The sequence below is a fragment of the Anabrus simplex genome, chromosome 3, assembly GCF_040414725.1.
Source record: "Anabrus simplex isolate iqAnaSimp1 chromosome 3, ASM4041472v1, whole genome shotgun sequence".
NCBI classification, from domain to species: Eukaryota; Metazoa; Arthropoda; class Insecta; order Orthoptera; family Tettigoniidae; genus Anabrus; species Anabrus simplex.
This window is the reverse complement of record NC_090267.1, coordinates 309,106,952-309,130,548: the sequence shown is the minus strand read 5'-3', so window position 1 is coordinate 309,130,548 and position 23,597 is coordinate 309,106,952. Positions and strand designations below refer to the sequence as shown.

General features: G+C 42.7%; 1 protein-coding gene across 1 annotated transcript in view; it reads left to right on the top strand.

Annotated features, from left to right (window-relative positions):
- The window catches only part of NPF (neuropeptide F), a 418,072-nt gene that overhangs the window by 272,964 nt on the left and 121,511 nt on the right, over window positions 1-23,597 (top strand). The window contains exon 2 of the mRNA XM_067144403.2: window positions 20,025-20,212. Coding sequence (XP_067000504.2) covers window positions 20,028-20,212 — 185 coding nt within the window. The 5' untranslated portion in view covers window positions 20,025-20,027. The remainder of the gene's footprint in view (window positions 1-20,024; window positions 20,213-23,597) is intronic.

Here is a 23,597-nt window from a genome sequence, read left to right as displayed (position 1 = left end):
AGGGGACTCCGTCCCAGTACCAACCTGCGGGATCTGGAGGGACAGCTGCAACAACTGTGGACGAACTTGCCTCAGGAGAGGATCCAAAGTCTCTTTGACACCATTCCGAAAGGCATAAGGGCATGCATTGCGGCCGCGGGGGCGGGGAGGGGGGGTGAGTTTGCGACGCCCTACTGACCTGGCACAAACATTTCACCTGTAACTGCCAACGGCCTTGTCTCTTTCATCCCATATTTTAATCAGTTCAATAAAAGAACATGGTATTTCAACATATGTAGTTTCATTCACTTTTAACCACTCCTTCTGGTTGCTTAACTTCTTTTGTCAGGTAGTGTATAGTGAAATATGTTGAAACGATTTCAAGCTCTCGGCTGCAACATGAGTTTTAAACTCCATTTCTTGAACAAACATCTGGACTATTTCCCTGACAATTTTGGAGTCCTAAGTGATGATCAGGGCGAAAGATTCCACTAACAAATAAAGGAAATAGAAGATACCAAAGACGGTAGAACGTAGCTATACCAAAGACGGTAGAACGTAGCGATGTTGGCTGGTGCTTGAAGAGGGAAACTACGCAACACAGGTATAAACGTCAGTGAACACAACCCTCCTTCCAGGCAAAGACAAGGATTTTTTCTTCAATTGGTGCTATGTAAAAGTATGTAGGTTGTCTGACATTGCACAAGGTTTTTTTTTATATTTTACAGTGCACTTCATTAGGTAAAAACTAACTTTTAAGATATTAGTTTTGTATGCTGTAAGTCAGGCACTGTTAAAATTATTTCTACAATCACATATAATACCTTAGACCTCAGGAAAAGTGTATCTTGCTGGTAACTTTTTTTACGGTCACCTATTAAGTCAGAATGTAGTGAAATGTGATCAGAATCATGATATTAAATTAAATTATGAGGCTACTGTGAAAAATCCTTACGTGGTACGGAAAAACGGAAAGAAATATGAACTCAACACACCTAAGTTAGTTAGGATCACCTATTAAACCTTTTGTCGGAGGAAAAAGTTTTATTTTACAGGCTAATGAATTCTAGTTCGCCTCTTTCCCAACGAAGTAACCAAACTAAATGTAAGTCACAGTCAATGAATATGACACTTTACAAGCAAACATTGTTTACAGATCGTACTGTTGTATGTGAAAGCCTTTTCCTTCACTGAATGGTCAGCCTTGATTCTCAGAGGGTCCCGGCTTCGATTCCTGGTCGGGTCAGGAATTCTAGCAACGTCTGGTCAATGCCTGTAACTCAGGGACTGGTTGTTTGTATTTAACCTTACACACGCCTCTTATTATACATATAACACTCCCAGTTACCACAGAAGTGCAGTGTTAGAAACGTGGAAAAGGTACCGTTAGACCGTTTACGTGATGACAGACCTAGGGAAGGTCGAACGAAGGTCATAACGGCGTGTCAAGATCGGTACGGTATATCCGCGTAACGGCGCATAGGAGACCAACTTCGACTCCTCAACAATTACGGGATGACCGGGGTCCGTGTATCTGCACAAAATGTGTGCAAATGGCTGTATAGTGCTCAGTTAAGGTCATTTCGACAGATTCGATGTATTCAACTAGAGAATCGTCATCGTGTTGAGAGGAGAAGATTGGCCATCCAACATCTTAATTGAGTGTTGGATGAATGGAGTAATGTCATGTTTGCAGATGAAGGACAGATATCACTGAGGCCAGATACCCGAGGACAAAATTTGTGGAGACGCAAACGACGCGATTGAAAGTGCCAATATGTCAAAGAGGTCCATGCATTTGAAGGTGGTGGTGTAATGTTTCAGGCTGTGATTATTCATGACCGTCGTAGGCCTTTGACACTAATTCAAGGGACATTAATTCTTCGATCATTTCTTCAAATCTGTAAGGATGAATATGGTACCGAATTCATTTTCGTCAACGAAAGTGCTCAGCCTCACCGAGGAGCGTCAGTGAGGAACTTCATGATAGAGTGAGGTATCAACCATATGAATTGGTCGACTAATTGAGACATGAACTACATTGAGCACGCGTGGGACAGGTTGAAAACTAAGGTTATTTTATCGTCCACAACCTCTACAGACACTCCAGACCTCATTAGAGTTGCCCAGATGAAATGAAAACTTCTTCCTCAAGATGACGTCAATGTACTGATCGCAAGCTTGCCACAACGTGTCAGAGACCTGAACAATATCAGAAGAGGCCATACACGGTACTGAGGCAGACTGAAGAAGGGAAAACCTTCACTAAAATAAAATACAAGTTGTAATCTTTTCATTATTACGGTTTATTTGCGTTAGATTTTGGAAGAGAAACTTTTGAGTTTGTGAAACTTTACATTTCCAGGTTTTGACACGGTAAACAACATTCGGTAATTTTATTACTGAACTGCATCCTTGCAAATTCAAACTCTTTTGCGGTATATAGAATGGCTGGACGGAAAAATATTTCACAAATATTTCCCTAGCCGTAGCCGTGTTGAAACACCGGATCCCGTGAGATCTCCGAAGTTAAGCAACATTGGGCGTGGTCAGGAGTTGGATGGGTTGCCACGCGCTGTTGGTGGGGAGTAAGGGAATGGAGGAGCGGAAAGGAACTGGCCACCCTACCGCACGTAAACTCCGGCTCAGGAACACCTCTGCGGAGGTTCGGACCTGCCTTCGGGCAGAATAACCCTTACCTTACCTCCCTATGTTGCCCGTACTTATAGACATGATGTAGGTTTTTGGGCTTATGCCGTGTCAAGAAAATAAGGTGAAATTCTTTGCGTTTCGCAGAGAACTTTGCTCTGCGTCATAAGAAAATTTCGACTGTCCACGAGAAAGAAATCTCGACTGTCCACGAGAAAGGCTTCTAGAGACAGTCGATATTTTCTTCTGATGACGCAGAGCAAAGTTCTCTGCGAAACGTAAAGAATTTCACCTTATTTTCTTGAGACGACATAAGTCCAAAATCCTATAGCTTGTCTATTTCCCTACAGTTTAACGTACATTTATCCACTGATATCCTAACGAATACCAGAATGCCAGTGATTATGATCATATCCAGAGCATGCGTGGTATTTACAGGCCCAGTTTCTGTATATACATCATATTTAGTATAAGTGAAATGACATCGGGAAACAATTTTCTTTCTATATTCAAAATCTAAAGGATGATTCTGTTTCGAATTTTCGTCTTCGTTACCTCTGTCACCATCATTGGCTTCTCGTCAAGGCAGTCGTGATTGTAATGCAGACCAATGCAAGGAGGGTGTTTGTCTTGACCTTGTTCAAATTCCGCTTAAAACCGAAGGTCTCATGCCTGTGATCATAGTATCTATGGTCACGTAAAACTTACATTTCTCTTTTGGCCATATTTTCAAGGGCAGAATATCTTACCCTATAACATCTCTTAACATTTTTGTTAACTCTGATATTTCACATTCAATACGATGAACATTTTATTCGTAACACCTTGTATATATAGGCGATTCAAGAAATAATGCAACAGAATCTCTTTCGTTTGTAGTGCTGTTATTTTTGTCATTTTAATTACGACACTTATCATAGCAAGTCGTTGAAGACAGAATATATACAGTAGAAGAACATGTTTTTCACTCTTAAGTTTCTTTTCTTCCACATAGTTTTAAACAGCAATTATTATTGCTATATAAACATTTACATTTGACTGATTCTGTATATAGGATAGAAGAATAGTCAGTGTACTTAACGCCTGGTCTAGTGACGATCCAGGAGAGGGTTCATACAGCTCCAACTGCCTATCGTCAACGCACGAGGGGTGGACAGATAATGTATACTGTAGTACCTTAAGGAACAATAACACACATACCGGGCGAGTTGGCTGTGCACGTAGAGGCGCGCGGCTGTGAGCTTGCATCCGGGAGATAGTAGGTTCGAATCCCACTATCGGCAGCCCTGAAAATGGTTTTCCGTGGTTTCCCATTTTCACACCAGGCAAATGCTGGGGCTGTACCTTAATTAAGGCCACGGCCGCTTCCTTCCAACTCCCAGGCCTTTCCTATCCCATCGTCGCCATAAGACCTATCTGTGTCGGTGCGACGTAAAGCCCCTAGCAAAAAAAAAAAAAACAATAACACACAATCCTTAAATGCCGTATTGTACGGTTAACGTTATTCAAAATTCGAGTTACAGAATATTTTCAGTGTGTATGAAGGAAGCTTTTGCTTCGAGAAATGGAAAAATTGGTGTAATCGAATTTCCAGTAATAGAGAAAAAAAAAAACACGCGAAGAATAGAACTTTTTTTTTTTTGCCGTTCGCTTTACATCGCACCGACACATATAAGTCTTATGGCGACGATGGAACAGGAACGGTCTAGGAATGGGAAGGAACTGGCCGTGGCCTTAATTAAGGTACAGCCCCAGCATTTGCCTGGTGTGAAAACGGGGAACTACGGAAAACCATCTTCAAGGCTGCCGACAGTGGGGTTCAAACCCACTATCTCCAGGATGCGAGCTCACAGCTGCACGCCCCTAACCTCATGGCCAACTCGCCCGGTAAGAATAGAACAGACGGCAGGGAAATTGAAAGTGTTTCGAGGTATTCGAATATTCGAGATATCGAGGTTCGACTGTATGTGAAAAATAAATTTGTGCCAAGGCCATACTACCATAATTCTGCCTTTTGATGTGTATGCAGCCGGCCCCGTGGTGTAGGGGTGGCGTGCCTGCCTCTTACCCGGAGGCCACGGGTTCGATTCGTGGCCAGGTCAGGGATTTTTACCAGGATCTAAGGGGTGGTTCGAGGTCCACTCAGCCTACGTGATTGCACTTGAGGAGCTATCTGACGGTGAGATGGCGGCCCCGGTCTAGGAAGCTAAGAATAACAAACGAGAGGATTCCTCGTGCTGACCGCACAATATCTCATAATCTGCAGGCCTTCAGGCTGAGCAGCGGTCGCTTGGTAGGCCGGGGCTCTTACGCTATGAGGTTTGGTTTGGTTTGGTTTGGTTTGGTTTGGTTTGGTTTGGTTTGGTTTGGTTTGGTTGTATGTATATGCAGGTGTTGCGTGACTTATTTATTGAATCATCCTCGTACAGTAGACTTCTATAGAAAAAATCGTATGTCACTGTGATTTAGTGTATCCTAACGTACCTATAATTCTCAATATCTGATGAATATGTGGTTTCCCATACCCTTTATTTCTCCTCTTCGTAATATTGTAGTCCGCCTCAATGGTGTAGTGGTTAGTGTGATTAGCTGCCACCCCCAGAGGCCCGGGTTCGATTCCCGGCTCTGCCACGAAATTTGAAAAGTGGTACGAGGGCTGGAACGAGGTCCACTCAGCCTCGTGAGGTCAACTGAGTAGAGGGGGTTCGATTCCCTCCTCAGCCATCCTCAAAGTGGTTTTCCGTGGTTTCCCACTTCTCCTCCAGGCAAATGCCGGGATGGTACCTACCTTAATGCCACGGCCGCTTCCTTCCCTCTCCCTTTTCTATACCTTCCAATCTTCCCATCCCCCACAAGGACCCTGTTCAGCATAGCAGGCGAGGTCGCCTGGGTGAGGTACTGGTCATCCTCCCCAGTTGTATCCTTCGACCCAAAGTCTGAAGCTCCAGGACACTGCCCTTGAGGCGGTAGAGGTGGGATCCCTCGCTGAGAACGAGGGAAAAACCAACCCTGGAGGGTAAGCAGATTAAGAAAGAAAGAAGTAATGTTGTAACACAACGGAATGTGTTACCACCAATTCATTGAACAGTACGAAACTGTACAAAACTGAATAAAAATGATTGGAATTTGTGTTTGGATGAAATTCTCGCAAACGATTTTGCCTTGTAACTGGTGTTCATAAAATTTCTTTAGAGTGGCAGTACACCGGTAAATATGTTCTATAACCTTTCAATGGTAGGCCTAGTCCAAATATTCTTTGGGGGTCTATACTCTAGCTAGGGTAAAACACCAATACTACTGTGGCAATATTTCCCGTCATTTTCTTCTCCTTCCACTTTTTCTTTAGCTCGTTTCGTCTTCTCACAGAACGATGGTAACCATCACAAAGTCATTTTTCTTATTTCGCGCTTCTTAGATCAGGGTTGTCGTATCGTTGATGTCGAAATACTGTCCGAGGTTGAACGCGCAGGACAACCTTTTCAACCCACGTCCACATTTTCCTTCCACCTTGCCTTCTCTGGTCAGTATTATCACGTCATTGTAGATGGCATAATTCTATTCTCATGTTTAATATTCGAACAGCAGACTGTGTGTGGTGAAGAAATGGTTACCCGCTTGACCACAGAGCGTCGCCCGAGGCAGAATTTCCAAACAGAACGATGGCTTACTGAAGTAGTCGCAATGTAACATGCGAAAACTTATTTGACAACCACGCCTCCCAACAGTTGCGGATTTTCTATAGTTTCTACGACCGCCTTTTGTTCGTAACTTAACGAAATAAAATCCGCCCGTTCGGTAGACATATCTGCACAACCACTGACAATGTTTGAAATTATTTTCTGAAATTTGATTTGTGATGTTGAAGATCAAGATCTGCCTCTGTGGTGTTGAGATTAATGTGATTAGCTGCCACTCCCGGAGGCCTGGGTTCGATTTCCGGCTCCTACACGAAATTTGAAAAGAGGTACGAGGGCTGGAACGGGGTCCGCTCAGGCTCGGGAGGTGAAATGAGTAGATGTGGGTGCAATTCCCACCTCAGCCATCCTGGAAGTGGTTTTCTGTGGTTTCCCACTTCTCCTCTAGGCAAATGCCGGGATGGTACCTAACTTAAGGCCACGGCCGCTTCCTTCCCTCTTCCTTGTCTATCCCTTCCAATCCTCCCATCCCCAGCAGGGCCTCTGTTCAGTATAGCAGGTGAGGCCGCCTGGGAGAGGTACTGGTCCCCTTCCCCAGTTGTATCCCCTGACCCAGAGTCTGAAGCTCCAGGACACTGCCCTTGAGGCGGTAGAGGTGGGATCCCTCGTTGAGTCCGAGGGAAAAACCGACCCCGGAGAGTAAGCAGATAAAGAAGAAGAAGATCAAGTATTCAGTCGACTTTGGAACAGTTCGTTTCAGTTTTAAAGAGCAAACAAATATTATTTATTTTTTATCTTCATCTTTACTTTAATATCAAAATTTCTTCCGATTTATTTCAATGCGTACTGTTATAAATAACAGAGAAAACATAGTGTTCCATCCCCTGTCTGAAAGTCTGTAAAAACATTTGAAAGAATCGCCTGCGCAGAGGAGAATATTTTATCAATAGTTTCATTGCAAATTTAATTACAGTCGAAACCGTTTTTGCGACATCGATTTCAACGACGTATTGGGTATAATGGCGTAATTCAATCGTCCCGTCTGAATCCTATTTAAATACTGTATTTAAAAAGTTTTTAGTACGACGTCACTTATTACGGCATATCGTTTAAAATGACTTATTTTGATCACATTTTTGGAGAAATGTGTCGGCTGTTACGTCCAGTGTTGATTGCCCTGGGGATTGCTGACAACATTGTAACGCTTATTTCAAATCAGTCTGTTAAATAGTCAAGGCAAGCATCGCTGTGAAAATGTCGCAAAAGAAAAAGGAAAGTGTTTAATATTGAAGAAATATCACACACATATGTCAATTAGAAAATGGCGAAACAAATGCCAGCATCGGGAAGGAATTGGGTAAACCACATTGAATGATTTCTATAGTTTCTAAGGACAGAGACAAAATGCAGTCTCTTTTCGAAAAAGGTGAAGTGGGTCATATGATCTCAAAGATATTGAGGATGGTTTAAGCAACAAAGGACAAATAAGGTGCTGATCAATGGACCTACTCTTCAGGCGAAAGCCAATGAAATTCCTCGCTGTCCTACTCCACTAATACTGCCCTGTAAAATACAGAACTTATTTCAGTTACCGGTAAGTTTTTTGAAGTTTTAACTTAATTCTGCCAATATTAACCATGCAAATGTGCAGCCTAAAATTTACAGATATGACATAGCAAAATATAAAAAGTCGGTTTTGTGCGACTACAGGTTATAACGACCGTTGATTGGCGGTCCCTTCGGGGTCGTTATAACCAATTTCGGCTGTATTTTCTAACATGACTGATAGTGCTCTAACTGTGATTAGTCTTGTGACCATTTCGAAGTTTCCTCAGTGAAAAGCTCGTTCAACGAGTTAGTTATTTTCATAATTCTAGAGATCCTAGTTTTCATAATACTCGTTGATTTTATGCTATGAGGGGATAAAATAAATAAATAAAATAAATAAAAATTGTTGTGTACTATCCCAGACAATATATCCCTCCGCTCATTTAGTTTTTTTGCAAATAAGTTACTTTATTTTTTTAATTTATAATTTTCCCCCCGTAAAGCATGGCTAAGGAGCGCGAGTGTACTTATTGTGGGTGTGGTGAGGCATTGAGGGGTATGAGGGAGGAGTTGGAAAGTTTGAGGGAGATAATTAGGATTCTCACAGAAGACAGGAAGGAAGATAGGACTCCTTCAAACAATGTACAGGTTACAGTAGGTGTACAAGAGGGAGGGGAAGGAAAGGGAGGAGTTGTAGAAGACAGGTGGTCTAACGTTCTAAGGGGAAGGAGATTGCAGGCCAAGGGCTCTATTCAGGATCAGAATTCAGGACAGGTGTCTGTGCGAAATCGGTACGAGTCACTCCAGGTAGAACAACAGAGGGAAGATGAGGGACAGGGAACTGTTGCTGAGATGCATGGAAGTAGGAGGAAGGGAAAAGGTAGGAAAGGGAAATGTAGAGTAGAGGATAGGAAAAGACAGGTGGAACAGGGTCATGGGAAGGAGAAAAGGGAGGAGGAAGTAGCTTCTGCAGCTATCAGGAAAGATAGGGCTGACCAGGAGCGGAGGGGATCAAATGAGGTGGGTAGGGTTGAGGCTCTGGTCATGGAGGATTCCATTGTTAGACACGTGGGGAAAGTGTGTGGAGGAAAGGGAACCAGGGTAGAATGTTATCCAGGAATTAGGTTGAGGCAGATGTTGAGGAAAGTAGAAGAGAGGGAGGAGGGGAAGGAGAAGGTGGTAGTGTTTCACGTTGGTACCAACAACGTAAGGCAAGCTGATATAAGTACCAACATAGTTGGAGATGTGTGGGATCTGGTAAATGCAGCACGGGTGAAGTTTAAGAAAGCGGAGATTGTTATTAGTGGAATACTCTGTAGGAGAGATACTGACTGGAGGGTGATTGGGGATTTAAATGAGACTATGGAGTGGGTATGTGGGAAACTGGGAGTGAAATTTCTAGATCCTAATGGGTGGGTAGGAGATAGGGATCTGCGCTCGGATGGCCTTCATTTAAACCGCAGTGGTACGTATAAGTTAGGAAATTTGTTTGGAAGGGTAATAGGGAGGTACATTCAGGGAAACGGGATGGCCTAGGGAGCGGTGATCAGGGAACTGGAAATATAAAATTGTTAGTGTTGAACTGTAGAATTATTGTAAAGAAAGGAATAGAATTAAGTAATTTAATAGATATATATTTACCAGATATTGTAATAGGAGTTGAATCATGGCTGAGAAATGATATAATGGATGCAGAAATTTTCTCACGGCACTGGAGTGTGTATCGTAGAGATAGGATGGGAAAGGTGGGAGGGGGAGTTTTCATTCTGGTGAAAGAAGAATTTGTAAGCTACGAAAAAGTTAAAGATGAGACTCATGAAATTCTAGGTGTAAGGCTCATTTCTAAAGATAATAGGCAACTTGATATATTTGGAGTGTACAGATCGGGAAAGGGTAGCACTGATACGGATTCGGAATTATTTGATAGGATAGTCAGCTATGTGGGAAACGACATGGAAAGAAATGTGATTGTAGCGGGAGATCTGAATTTGCCAGATGTAAATTGGGAAGGAAATGCGAACGACAGGAAGCATGACCAACAAATGGCAAATAAGTTAATATGGGAAGGACAGCTGATTCAGAAAGTGATGGAACCAACCAGAGGGAAAAATATCCTGGATGTGGTGCTGATAAAACCAGATGAGCTCTATAGGGAAACTGAAGTAATAGATGGTATTAGTGACCATGAAGCTGTTTTTGTGGTAGTTAAAAATAAATGCGATAGAAAGTAAGGTCTTAAAAGTAGGACTGTTAGGCAGTACCATATGGCTGATAAAGCAGGTATGAGGCAGTTTCTAAAAAGTAACTATGATCGGTGGAAAACGGTAAATAAAAATGTAAACAGACTCTGGGATGGGTTTAAAGAAATTGTTGAGGAATGCGAAAACAGGTTTGTACCTTTAAGGGTGGTAAGGAATGGTAAAGACCCACCTTATTATAATAGAGAAATAAAGAGACTAAGAAGGAGGTGCAGACTGGAAAGAAATAGAGTTAGAAATGGCTGTGGAAGAAAGGAGAAATTGAAGGAACTTACTAGAAAATTGAATCTAGCAAAGAAGGCAGCTAAGGATAACATGATGGCAAGCATAATTGGCAGTCATACAAATTTTAGTGAAAAATGGAAGGGTATGTATAGGTATTTTAAGGCAGAAACAGGTTCCAAGAAGGACATTCCAGGAATAATTAATGAACAAGGGGAGTGTGTATGTGAGGATCTTCAAAAGGCAGAAGTATTCAGTCAGCAGTATGTAAAGATTGTTGGTTACAAAGATAATGTCGAGATAGAGGAAGAGACTAAGGCCAAAGAAGTAATAAAATTTACATATGATAACAATGACATTTACAATAAGATACAAAAGTTGAAAACTAGAAAAGCGGCTGGAATTGATCAGATTTCTGGGGATATACTAAAGACAATGGGTTGGAATGTAGTACCATATCTGAAGTACTTATTCGATTATTGTTTGGTCGAAGGAGCTATACCAGATGAATGGAGAGTTGCTATAGTAGCCCCTGTGTATAAAGGAAAGGGTGATAGACATAAAGCTGAAAATTACAGGCCAGTAAGTTTGACATGCATTGTATGTAAGCTTTGGGAAGGCATTCTTTCTGATTATATTAGACATGTTTGTGAAATTAATAACTGGTTCGATATAAGGCAATTCGGTTTTAGGAAAGGTTATTCCACTGAAGCTCAACTTGTAGGATTCCAGCAAGATATAGCAGATATCTTGGATTCTGGAGGTCAAATGGACTGTATCGCGATTGACATGTCTAAAGCATTTGATAGGGTGGATCATGGGAGACTACTGGCAAAAATGAGTGCAATTGGACTAGACAAAAGAGTGACTGAATGGGTTGCTATATTTCTAGAAAATAGATCTCAGAGAGTTAGAGTAGGTGAAGCTTTGTCTGACCCTGTAATAGTTGAGAGGGGAGTTCCTCAGGGCAGTGTTATCGGACCTTTATGTTTTCTTATATATATAAATGATATGAGTAAAGGAGTGGAATCGGAGGTAAGGCTTTTTGCGGATGATGTTACTCTCTATAGAGTGATAAATAAGTTACAAGATTGTGAGCAACTGCAACGTGACCTCGAAAATGTTGTGAGATGGACAGCAGGCAATGGTATGTTGATAAACGGGGCTAAAAATCAGGTTGTGAGTTTCACAAATAGGAAAAGTCCTCTCAGTTTTAATTACTGCGTTGATGGGGTGAAAGTTCCTTTTGGGGATCATTGTAAGTATCTAGGTGTTAATATAAGGAAAGATCTTCACTGGGGTAATCACATAAATGGGATTGTAAATAAAGGGTACCGATCTCTACACATGGTTATGAGGGTGTTTAGGGGTTGTAGTAAATATGTAAAGGAGAGTGCATATAAGTCTCTGGTAAGACCCCAACTAGAGTATGGTTACAGTGTATGGGACCCTCACCAGGATTACCTGATTCAAGAACTGGAAAAAATCCAAAGAAAAGCAGCTCGATTTGTTCTGGGTGATTTCCGACAAAAGAGTAGCGTTACAAAAATGTTGCAATGTTTGGGTTGGGAAGAATTGAGAGAAAGAAGAAGAGCTGCTCGACTAAGTGGTATGGTTCCGAGCTGTCAGCGGAGAGATGGCGTGGAATGACATTAGTAGACGAATAGGTTTGAATGGCGTTTATAAAAGTAGGAAAGATCACGATATGAAGATAAAGTTGGAATTCAAGAGGACAAACTGGGGCAAATATTCATTTATAGGAAGGGGAGTTAGGGATTGGAATAACTTACCAAGGGAGATGTTCAATAAATTTCCAATTTCTTTGAAATCATTTCGGAAAAGGCTAGGAAAGCAACAGATAGGGAATCTGCCACCTGGGCGACCGCCCTAAATGCAGATCAGTATTGATTGATAGTTAAATGGCGTGTGGCCTCCGGAGAGGCCTCGAACGGGCCTTTCGATTTGACACCGTATGGGCGACCTGCGCGTCTGTGAGGATGGGGCTCTATTTAAGAAGAAATCTAATGTTGAAGATGTCACAAACACCCAGCCCCCGAGCCATAGGAAACAACTATTTAAAGTTAAAATCCCCGACCCGACCGGGGATCGAACCCGTGACCTCTTTGAATCAAAGACCAGCATGCTAACCATTTAGCCATGGAGGTGTAGGTTAGACCCTCCGACTAGGGTGGGTGGCGTCTGCCATGCATGATAAACTGTATGTTATTATGGTGTTGTATGTGATGTGTGAGATGAAAGAAAGTTGGGACAGTACAAATCCCCAGTCCCCGAGCCAAGGGAATTAACTGTTTCAAGATTAAAATCCCTAGACTTAATCGCGAATAGAACCCGGGGCCTCGAAGAATAAAGGCCAAGGCGCTGACTACTCAACCATGGAGCCGGACGCTAATCATACTAAGCAACATCAAGTCTGGAAGAAGTTATCATTCGGATTGAATCTGAATTTTTCTTTTTTGTATTTTCGTTTCAAAATGCACATTTTTTCCCTCCTTCTCGATCTTGCCAGTCGCAACACCCCTGGCCTGGAGATACTGGAGTGCCACGTAGTCATCGTGACGTCATTAGGGTATTGCTTGGGCTTCTTGACCGTACTTCCTGTCTTTCGTATCAGACAACATGGTCTCACGAGGCTGAGTGAATCTCGGTCCAGTACTCAGTTTAGAATTAAAAACCTTGTACTGGCCGGGAATCGAAGCCGGAGCCTTCGGCACGCTACCCTTATACCATGGAGTTGCATTTTCTTTCCTTCAAGCAGAATAGTTGTTTCTAGTCTTTCATTCAGCGTATGGCTTTTAGCGCCGGAAGTGTCCGAGGACAAGTTTGGTTCGCCTGGTGCAGGTCTTTCTATTTGACGACCATGGAAAACCTGCAGGTCTTGGTGTGATATGATGATAATGACGATGATGATGATGAAGGGAGAGGGGGAAACATAGTCTGCTTTTGTCGAATAATACCAAGGAGTCTGCTAAAGGCTTAACATCTCCATCTGACGAACGAATCATCATCACTCCATATGAGCACTGTGGAGAGTTGTGGAATTGAACCCAGGCTTTTTTTTACGTCGCACTGACACAGATAGCTCTTATGGCGACGACGGGATAGAGAAGGCCAAGGACTGGGGAAGAAGCGGCCGTGGCCTTAATTAAGGTACAACGCAGCATTTGCCTGGTGTGAGAATGGGAAACCACGGAAAACCATCTTCAGGGCTGCCGACAGTGGGATTCGAACCCACTATCTCCCGGATACAAGAAGAGACGAGCACAGTTGAATCCAGGCTTTTAGCGCGCAAGCTAATGATTATAAATTGTATACCACCACCTCTCTTACTCTGACGGCCAACATTCTGAACGTAATTTTTTCACCAATGGGACTAGAAGCGGCTAACCACGCTGTCATACTACATAGACCTGACGCCTTAACGATCTTGGCTACCAGGCGGGCACTTTTTTCTAGTCAGATGTATTTAACGTTAACATGTTGATGAAATCAATCCCCAAACAGCTATACTGTTCACGAATACTCGAATCAAAGGGGAGTTTTAATGGACAGGATGTAGTCAACAAGACGAAATTCACACGGTTTTCCTGTGAAGAATATGAGATAAGAAAATAAATCCTTATCATGATTAATTATCAGTCGATTTGTCGAGGCAGTTGGCTGCGTCGTTCGGTCCGTGTAGCTGTTAGCTTACATTCGGGAGACGGCGGTTTCGAATCCCATTGTCGGCATCTCTGAAGATGGTTTTCGAGGTCACCCATTTTCACATCAGGCACATACTGGAGCTGCCCCATTATTAAGACTATCCTCGCTTTCTTCCCGGTCCTAGCCCCGCCCTATCCCATCGTTACATTAGACTTGTCTGCGATAGAATACAAAAGTAAAAAAAAAATCGAATCGGCGGTGTGTGTGTGTGTGTGTGTGTGTGTGTGTGTGTGTGTGTGTGTGTGTGTGTGTGTGTGTGTGTGTGTGTGTGTGTGTGTGTGTGTGTGTGTGTGTGTGTGTGTGTGTGTGTGTGTGTGTGTGTGTGTGTGTGGAGGGGACGACTGCAAAGTTTTGACGTAAAGCATGATAGGTATTGTCGGAATATAGTATCTAGTCATTATGGGTTTGATGAGTTCCAAATCAGTTTCGCACCCCCGGGTCAGCAGCTGTGCTTGGCGGAGGCTCCAGCAGCGCGGAACTCATCCCGTGGCGCTCATCCACCTCAATTCTTAAGTCTTTTGACGCTCAAAGTTGGCAGTTTTAGATTTTTGTAATCCTGACAAGCCGCTCTGTTCTCTCGAAAGAGTGTTCGATCATTTCAAAGCCATTTATTACCCATATGTCGCAACGTCTTACGAAGAAAAGATTTTTGACGGTTCTTCGCACCACAGTTTTCTCAAATATTCACTATTTGAATGATTTTTTTATGCACACGTAAATAACCTGCCGAAACGAATAAAAGAGCGCCTCATATGACCTGCTAACAAGCCATAGTCCAGATCTACACTAACTGTAAGACGCGCGTCCCTGTAATTTTATTTCCTTTAGAGGCAACACTATTGCATCACACAATGACGCCATACTGAAGTCAAAATCTTTTTGCCAGATACACTGGTTCAGAGGTGGACCCAGGATTCCCTAAAGGGAGGGGGCTAACTAAAAAAAAATACCGTGCCACAAAGCAAAAACGAGTCATTGGAGCATTACGGTGCCAATGTAAGACAATACAGATGATATTGTTTAGGATCTTGCAATAACTTGCTTCGTTTCACAGTGTGGGTCAAAGAGCGAACAGTTGTTTCCAAACCAATGATAAATTCACTTCTTCTCAAAGCCGCACCTAAGGCAACATCTCACTATCTGGATCTTCTTATATTTCTTGAATAAGCCTAAAGCGTACAACATATAACATTAGTTCCTGAAATACAACGAAGCTATCGTGTCTTTCTACCCGATGAGCAGGACAAAATGTTTTAAAATTTATCCTTTTTTTGACTCACTAATAATATTTTTTGAAGAGCAGACATCCGCCTCTGTGGTGTAGTGGTTAACGTGATTAGCTGCCACCCCCAGAGGTCCGGGTTCGATTCCCGGCTCTGTCACGAAAATTTGAAAAGTGGTACGAGGGCTGGAACGGGGTCCACTCAGCCTCGGGAGGTCAACTGAGTAGAGGTGGGTTCGATTCCCACCTCAGCCATCCTCGAAGTGGTTTTCCGTGGTTTCCCACTTCTCCTCCAGGCGAATGCCGGGATGGTACCTAACTTAAGGCCACGGCCGCTTCCTTCCCTCTTCCTTATCTATCCCTTCCAATCTTCCCATCCCCCCGCAAGGCCCTTGTTCAGCATAGCAGGTGAGGCCGCCTGGGCGAGGTACTGGTCATTCTCCCCAGTTGTATCCCCGACCAAGAGTCTGATGCTCAAGGACACTGCCCTTGAGGCGGTAGAGATGGGATCCCTCGCTGAGTCCGAGGGAAAAGCCGAACCTGGAGGGTAAACAGATGATGATGATGATGATGATGAAGAGCAGACATTATTTTCGCAGAAGCACAGATAAACGTTGTCACTTATGAGATAATCCCTAATGTATTCTTAATTCGCCTAATATCACAGCTTTTGTTAATGTACAAGTTCAGTTGAAGACTGAAGCAGTGTGTGTAAAATGCCAGAGGTTGCTCATTTAAAATCAGTGCTTGGGTTCCAGTAAACTTGCCTGACTTATTTGATCCGACATCAAATCCCTAAACACTAAAATCTCGAAAGTTTCATCAAACTTTTAAATGTAACTAGATGGGGCGGGGTGCTAAAGCCCACTTTAGCCCCTCCCTGGATCCGCCTCTGCACTGGTCCTCCTTCTTTAAAATGTCATCGCACGTGTTGTCTAGACATTATTTCGATTTAAATATTTTCATGTTTTTGTAATACTTATCGGCCGAAACGGTTCCTAAACTACAGAAGTATTCTGCTTTAAATATCATCGATCATTACATTTAAAATACGATTTACTTAACTCCTGTTCAAGAAACCCAACTGGTACAACCCCCAGTATGAAATTGGCAACCTGGATCAGTGCTATCATCGGTGAAGCTAAGTCCGAGATAAGGAGGTATTATCGACCGTGGGTCTGTCAGGAAGTGAATTGAGCAGCGTCTTTCTCTCAAGCGTCAGCCAATAGCTTGCGGTCACGCCGTCCGTGTTGATAACGCCTCATTTGTGCTTTGGCAGTGAACACCTGTCGGAATCAGATGGCTAAAACGACGCGCCCAATACAAAGGGATTCGTTCACTGTGTGTAAGTAGAACTTACAGAGATTGCATTATAAATGTGTTTATATGATGTGTGTAACATTGCTCTAATGTTGCTGATTTTTAATATAACAGTTACTTTTGTTGATTTAACACTCAGCGATTTCAAACATATTTGCAGGAATATTTGTTGTTGATGTTGTGGTTGTGATAGTACTGGTGGCAATAGTGGTTGTGTGAGTCCAACTTAGCAGGTTCAATCCTGGCTCAGTCCAGTGGTATTTGAAGGTGCTCAAATACGCCAGCCTCGTGTCGATAGATTTACTGGCACGTAAAAGAAGTGATGTGGGATAAAATTCCGGCATCTCAGCGTCTCCAAAAAGTAGTTAGTGGGAGGTCAAATCAATTACATTATTAGTAGTGATTGTGGTGTTTTACTTACTACCTTTGAGAGCTAAGGACTATCTGATCATCATACTCTACATTAGTTGTGTACATACTGTGCCCTCGGCATACATGCATATGAAAACTTTTGCATTTATAAAAATGTATATGTTTCCTGTAGAATGACACGTTTTTCAGATTTAGTTGGAAAGTCTCTTGAAACGTTCTTCTTATTCTTGTGCCGTCCTCTCACAGAAGTATGACGATCATCATGGAACATATTTTCTAAGATTGAGTTTCCATTATCGGTCCGCCTCTGTGGTGTAGTGGTTAGTACGATTAGCTGCCACCCCCGGAGGCCCGGGTTCGATTCCCGGCTCTGCCACGAAATTTGAAAAATGGTACTAGGGCTTGAACGAGGTCCAGTCAGCCTCGGGAGGTCAACTGAGTAGAGGTGGATTCGATTCCCAACTCAGCCATCCGGGAAGTGGTTTTCCGTGGTTTCCCACTTCTCCTCCAGGCAAATGCCGGGATGGTACCTAACTTAAGGCCACGGCCGCTTCCTCCCCTCTTCCTTGTCTATCCCTTCCAATCTTCCCACCCCCGCAAGACATAGCAGGTGAGGCCGCCTGGGCTAGGTACTGGTCATCCTCCCCAGTTGTATCCCCCACCCCAGAGTCAGAAGCTCCAGGACACTGTCCTTGAGGCGGTAGAGGTGGGATCCCTCGCTGAGTCCGAGGGAAAACCGACCTTGGAGGGTAAACAGATAAAGGAGAAGAAGAAGACGAATAAGAAGAAGAAGAAGAGTTTCCATTATCAGAGTTGCTGTCTCGTGGATGTCAAAACACTGACGAAAGTTTCCCATCCAGGATAGTCGTTACTACCCACGGCCTCGTTTTCATTTTATTTTGCCTTCTATGATCAGTTGTATCAGGATTTATTTGTCATTTCGGAAGCTGCTTTTCTTCATTTGGCGAGGGTTAAGACTTCACATTATTTCCCATCTGCACTCAGTACCTCCTCGTTGTTGACGTGGTCTACTCTTGAGATCTTGAACATTGTGCGATACATCCATGATGCCGATTCTGGTTTTGATTACTAGATATGGATCTCATCTCTGTATTAGCCACCATCCTAGATACTTCAATTGTGAAACCGTTTCAATAGCTTTTCCGTCCAATGTGATAAGAGCGTTGGTGACTACCAACGTCCATAATACGCTATTCGCAGTTATATTAATGTTATCATGCCGGCCCCGCGGTGTAGCGGTAGCGTGCGTGCCTCTTGCGCGGACAACCCGGGTTCGATTTTCGGCCAGGTCAGGGATTTTTACCTGGATCTGAGGACTGGTTCGAGGTCCACTCAGCCTAAGTGATTACAATTGAGAAACTATCTGACGGTGAGATTGCGGCCCCGGTCAAGAAAGCAAATAATAACGGTTGAGAGGATTCGTCGTGCTGACCACACGACACCTCTTAATCTGCAGGCTTTCGGGCTGAGCAACGGTCGCTTGGTAGGCCATGGTCTTTCGAGGCTGTTGCGGCAAGTGGTTTTGGGTTTTATTATTATTATTATTATTATTATTATTATTATTATTATTATTATTATTATTATTATTATTATTATTATTATTATTATTATTGGTTCGAATGGGCCTACTTTGGACCGCACTTGTTCAACTGTTGGGCCTTGATCTTTGCCCAGTATTGTCACATTTCCTGCCGGTGTAACTCCTTTCTTTCATTTGTCCACGGCGTACCTTTCTTCCGAGCTTTCTCCTGAAATTCATGGACTTCTTTTAGGGTATGTCGTACGGACAACCTACCTTGAAGATCTGATATTCCCAGTTCTTTAATGTCCTTGTCAGTTTCTGTCAGCGAAGTGGTACGAATCTTTTTGTTCTGCCAGAAGATAAACAGGCGACTGGTTAATCTTTTGGGAGGATCTTAATATATGGCCATAGAAGATTACTCTCCTTTTTCTAGCACAATCAGAGAGCCACTCTGTATGTTCTTAGAGCTCAGAACTGTGCCGTCTACGGAATCCTTTATCTTCCTTTAAAAAAACCAAACCTCATGGCACTACAGCACTTGAAGGGCCTTGGCCTACCAAGCGACCGCTGCTCAGCCCGAAGGCCTGCAGATTACGAGGTGTCGTGTGGTCAGCACGACGAATCCTCTCGGCAGTTATTCTTGGCTTCCTAGACCGGTTATCTTCCTATACCGGACCTAAAAACTCCTCTCTCTGACTTCCATTTTCTCTATCACACCTCTTCGGTTCAATAAAAGACACTCCATGGCATACAGAGCATCTGGTCGTATCTTTGGCGTGTAAGTACCTCAGTTTCACATTGCGTTACAGGCATTTTTGTTATAAGTGTCCTTTGTCAGTCGATAGGCCAATTCCTACTTGTTGACTCTCATGGATAATGATGCTCTTTCAGATAAATTGGGTCCAATCCATTCGCCGAGATACTTAAATTTCTCAGTAGCCTACTCTTGATGTTTTCCCATTCTACAGTAGCAGTATCTCTCTGCTAGCTTGGTGAATATTTCTCCATTATTATTAGTATTGTTATTATTATTATTATTATTATTATTATTATTATTATTATTATTATTATTATTATTATTATTATTATTATTATTATTATTATTATTATTATTATTATTATTATTATGTCTGGCTCCATGGCTAAATTGTTAGTGTGCTGGCCTTTGGTCACAGGGGTCCCGGGTTCGATTCCCGGCAGGGTCAGGAATTTTAACCATACTTGGTTAACTTCGCTGGCATGGGGGCTGGGTGTATGTGTCGTCTACGGGCGTCAGATCAAAAGATCTTGACCTGGCGAGCCGAACTTGTCCTCGGACCCTCCCAGCACTTAAAGCCATACGTAATTTTATTATTATTATTATTATTATTATTATTATTATTATTATTATTATTATTATTATTATTATTCCCTGTTTGACAGTATGGTGAAGATAATGAAAAATATATTGCTATTACTTGGGTACACTTAAGCTGGGGTCAATTACCCCCCTGTTGTGTACCAGATTTAAATTAGCAAATTACTGAAGTACAATACATGTTTATTTGTTCTAGATCATGCAAGCCACTCGCCTAGCTGCACTGCGCTGGACCTTGACACTGTGTTGTGTGCTGTCATTGGCAGCTCTAGCCATAAAGGCCGATGCCAAGCCAAACGACAAGAACCAACTGGAAGCCATGGCTGATGCTCTCAAGTATCTCCAGCAGTTGGACAAGTACTACTCTCAGGTGGCTCGGCCTAGGTGAGTCTCACTTCCCACCTCACTGCATGACCATACATGTTTTATGGTATCCTAACCGTACAGAATGTCTCAAAAGTAAACGTTCGCATGCCAACATTACTCATTTCAACACTTCCAAACAGCAAATAGGAGTTAGGAAAAATGTAATGATAATAATAATCTTTAACATTTCATCCTTTTCTCTTTTGATAGTTTGAGTATTTTCCCAAGATGTTGTGTTTCAAGAATGATGCTTACGTCAAGAATTTACTTTTGAGACAGGCAATAAAGTTGTAGAGATCCCGTTCTGTGTTCTAACGTAAATCCACAAACCTTAACACTGAAACATCTGCACCGAAGATGCTTTTCGCCAACAGAAACTGAATGTCCCTCATATTGACAGAGATAATAGAATGTTCCGCATGCCTGAAATTATGAAAACACCATTTCATTTAGTATATTTAATTTGTCCCCAAATTCAAGTACCACCTCACAGGAAACCTTTTTTGTACTATTCAAAAACTTCTGATGAGGTGATCTAAGTAATTAGACAGCGAGATATGCTGTCCGGAATAACAGACTTGACCAAACATTGGAAAGATATGTTAAGGAACGACGGATGTTACGTTAATGGAATGTAATTTTATTTTGTAAAATAAATGCGTTATTTCAATGTAATCTGACAGTATTCAATGACCTACCCATTAAAATATTAACAATAGGTTAATGTACACTTCAGTTACTGAATATTGTGGACATGTCAGCCAAAACAAAGGAATTTAAATATCATATTACGTTTAGATTGTCTGATTGTCTCGTGGTATTCCAACCGTTCGCGAAGCTCTTTAATGAAAAACATTTTGAGAAAAAAAAACATTCATATGAATCAGGGTCTTGTTCCCAATATTTAACAGTAGCGGCTCGTGACGTTTCGTATAAGAGGGGCACTTTATAATTTAAATACAGACGTGGATAATATACTGTAAGTCACCCACTTTGTCCCACTAAGCATTCTGAAAAAGCATATTGTGAGTGATATTCCCATGTAATGGGGACGTATTAGGAGTCCGACCTTCTGTCTCGGAAAGCCATAATGAGAGCTTTAAGTTTAGACATCACAACCTGTCAACAGATCTGCATTTAATATTCACTAGGGACAGATTTGGAAACGCACTGAAATGGATTACGTCGTTTTGAATTCTGTTTCACATTACTTTACTAATAGTTTTTGAACAACTAGACACCAACATTATTCCACATCTATGATCTCGTTAATCTGATTAAACTGGAATTCACATATTAATAATACTCTCATTGTTTTCATTCAAAAAATGAGCATTTTTTCTCACTATCTATACTATCACAGCATTGTAGACTGGGTTACTGATAAATCTACCCCGTGAATTCAATGTCCTCTGCGGTTAATTGTATCTCTAAGATAAGCAGGGTGGTCGGAAACAACGTGAACCGGAAATATCAGAATTAGAGGGTTGGTCAAACTGATAAATAATTAGAAAAAATAATTCGATATCTAGCGCCGTTATTATTTTATCAACTGCTGAAGTTAGCTAATCAGATCACTTCGGGGGCGAATTTAAATGGGCTTTTCTCCATGTGGTTAACACCAGTCGAAGAAACTATTTCGCCAGAGGAGGGATTCGAACACGGACCTCCGAGCTGACAGGATCGCACCGGAGCAAGTACGCTACGATGACATCGGCGGAAACTGACGGGGTGTTTTTATCTGATGTTGATTTCTCGGCATGGCTCTCAAGCTGGTCTTAAAACCCCGTTAGTGGAAAAATTCACCATCAGAATGTTGGCGGCCAGGGTAAAAGAGGTGATGGTATATAAATTCTAATCACTAGCATGCGTACCAAACGCTTTGATTCAGTTCTTTTTTTTGCTACTTGCTTTACGTCGCACCGACACAGATAGGTCTTATGGCGACGAAGGGATGGGAAAGGCCTAGGAGTTGGAAGGAAGCGGCCGTGGCCTTAAGTAAGGTACAGCCCCAGCATTTGCCTGGTGTGAAAATGGGAAACCACGGAAAACCATTTTCAGGGCTGCCGACAGTGGGGCTCGAACCCACGATCTCCCGGATGCAAGCTCACAGCCGCGCGCCTCTACGCGCACGGCCAACTCGCCCGGTGATTGATTCAGTTCTAAACCTTTCCGCAGCGTTCATGTGGAGTGAGGGCATAAGACGCTGTTGATGGTGACTCGTCCGTCGGATGGAGATGTTAAGCCTTTAACAGACCCCTTGCTGCAATTCGACAGGAGTAGGTTATGTTTCGGTATCGGATTTCACTCTCACCTTTACTACTATATTAAAATATCATGTCATTTATTTCATCTCATTAACTCCTCTGATGAGGTTGACGTCGGGAAGGACGTACTGCCGTAAAACTCGTTACGAAGATTCACCTCGCTTCATGCCCAACCCCGTAGGAAAAACAGGGCAAGGGTTGGGCCTACATACACTTCAATACCAGCCATAAATGCCTCTTTAGTAATCCTGGTCATCAATAATAATAATTTACCGGGCGAGTTGGCCGTGCGCGTAGAGGCGCGCGGCTGTGAGCTTGCATCCGGGAGATAGCAGGTTCGAATCCCACTATCGGCAGCCCTGAAAATGGTTTCCCGTGGTTTCCCATTTTCACACCAGGCAAATGCTGGGGCTGTACCTTAATTAAGGCCACGGCCGCTTCCTTCCAACTCCTAGGCCTTTCCTATCCCATCGTCGCCATAAGACCTATCTGTGTCGGTGCGACGTAAAGCCCCTAGCAAAAAGATTATAATAATTTTGAACGCCACACTACCATATACAGATTTTCAGTGACAGTAAGTTAGGAAAGAGAGCTAGGTGCAGGAAGGTAACGACCAGTCGAGCCCGCCATCTCCCACGTATTTGCTTAGTGATACACCACCCGTATAGTGCAGCCGGCATGCTCTATGATCATGCATAGAGAAAATGATTAATTTCACATCTCGTCATTAATAGAATGTTTCCAGGTAAACCGTTCTAAAATATTTCCAATCAGAGGGAGTCACTTTCGCTACATGCGTGAAAGTTAATTCTCCAACCCAGAGCTGGCTAAAAATTATGATCATTGGCGGAGTTCCTGTATATTGTCATACACCTCTCTCTAGAGGGTACTCTTCCATTACTATCCTCATCTGCCTCATCCTAGAATACTCGTGTCTTTACTCGAAGCCGGTATGAGTGGCCCAGATGGTTGAGGCGCTGACCTTCTCACCCCAACTTGGCAGGTTCGATCCTGGTTCAATCCGATGGTATTTGAAGGTGTGCAAATACGTCAGCCTCGTGTCGGTAGATTTACTGGCACGTAAAAAACTCCTGCGAGACAAAATTCCGGTACCTCGGCGTCTCCGAAAACCGTCA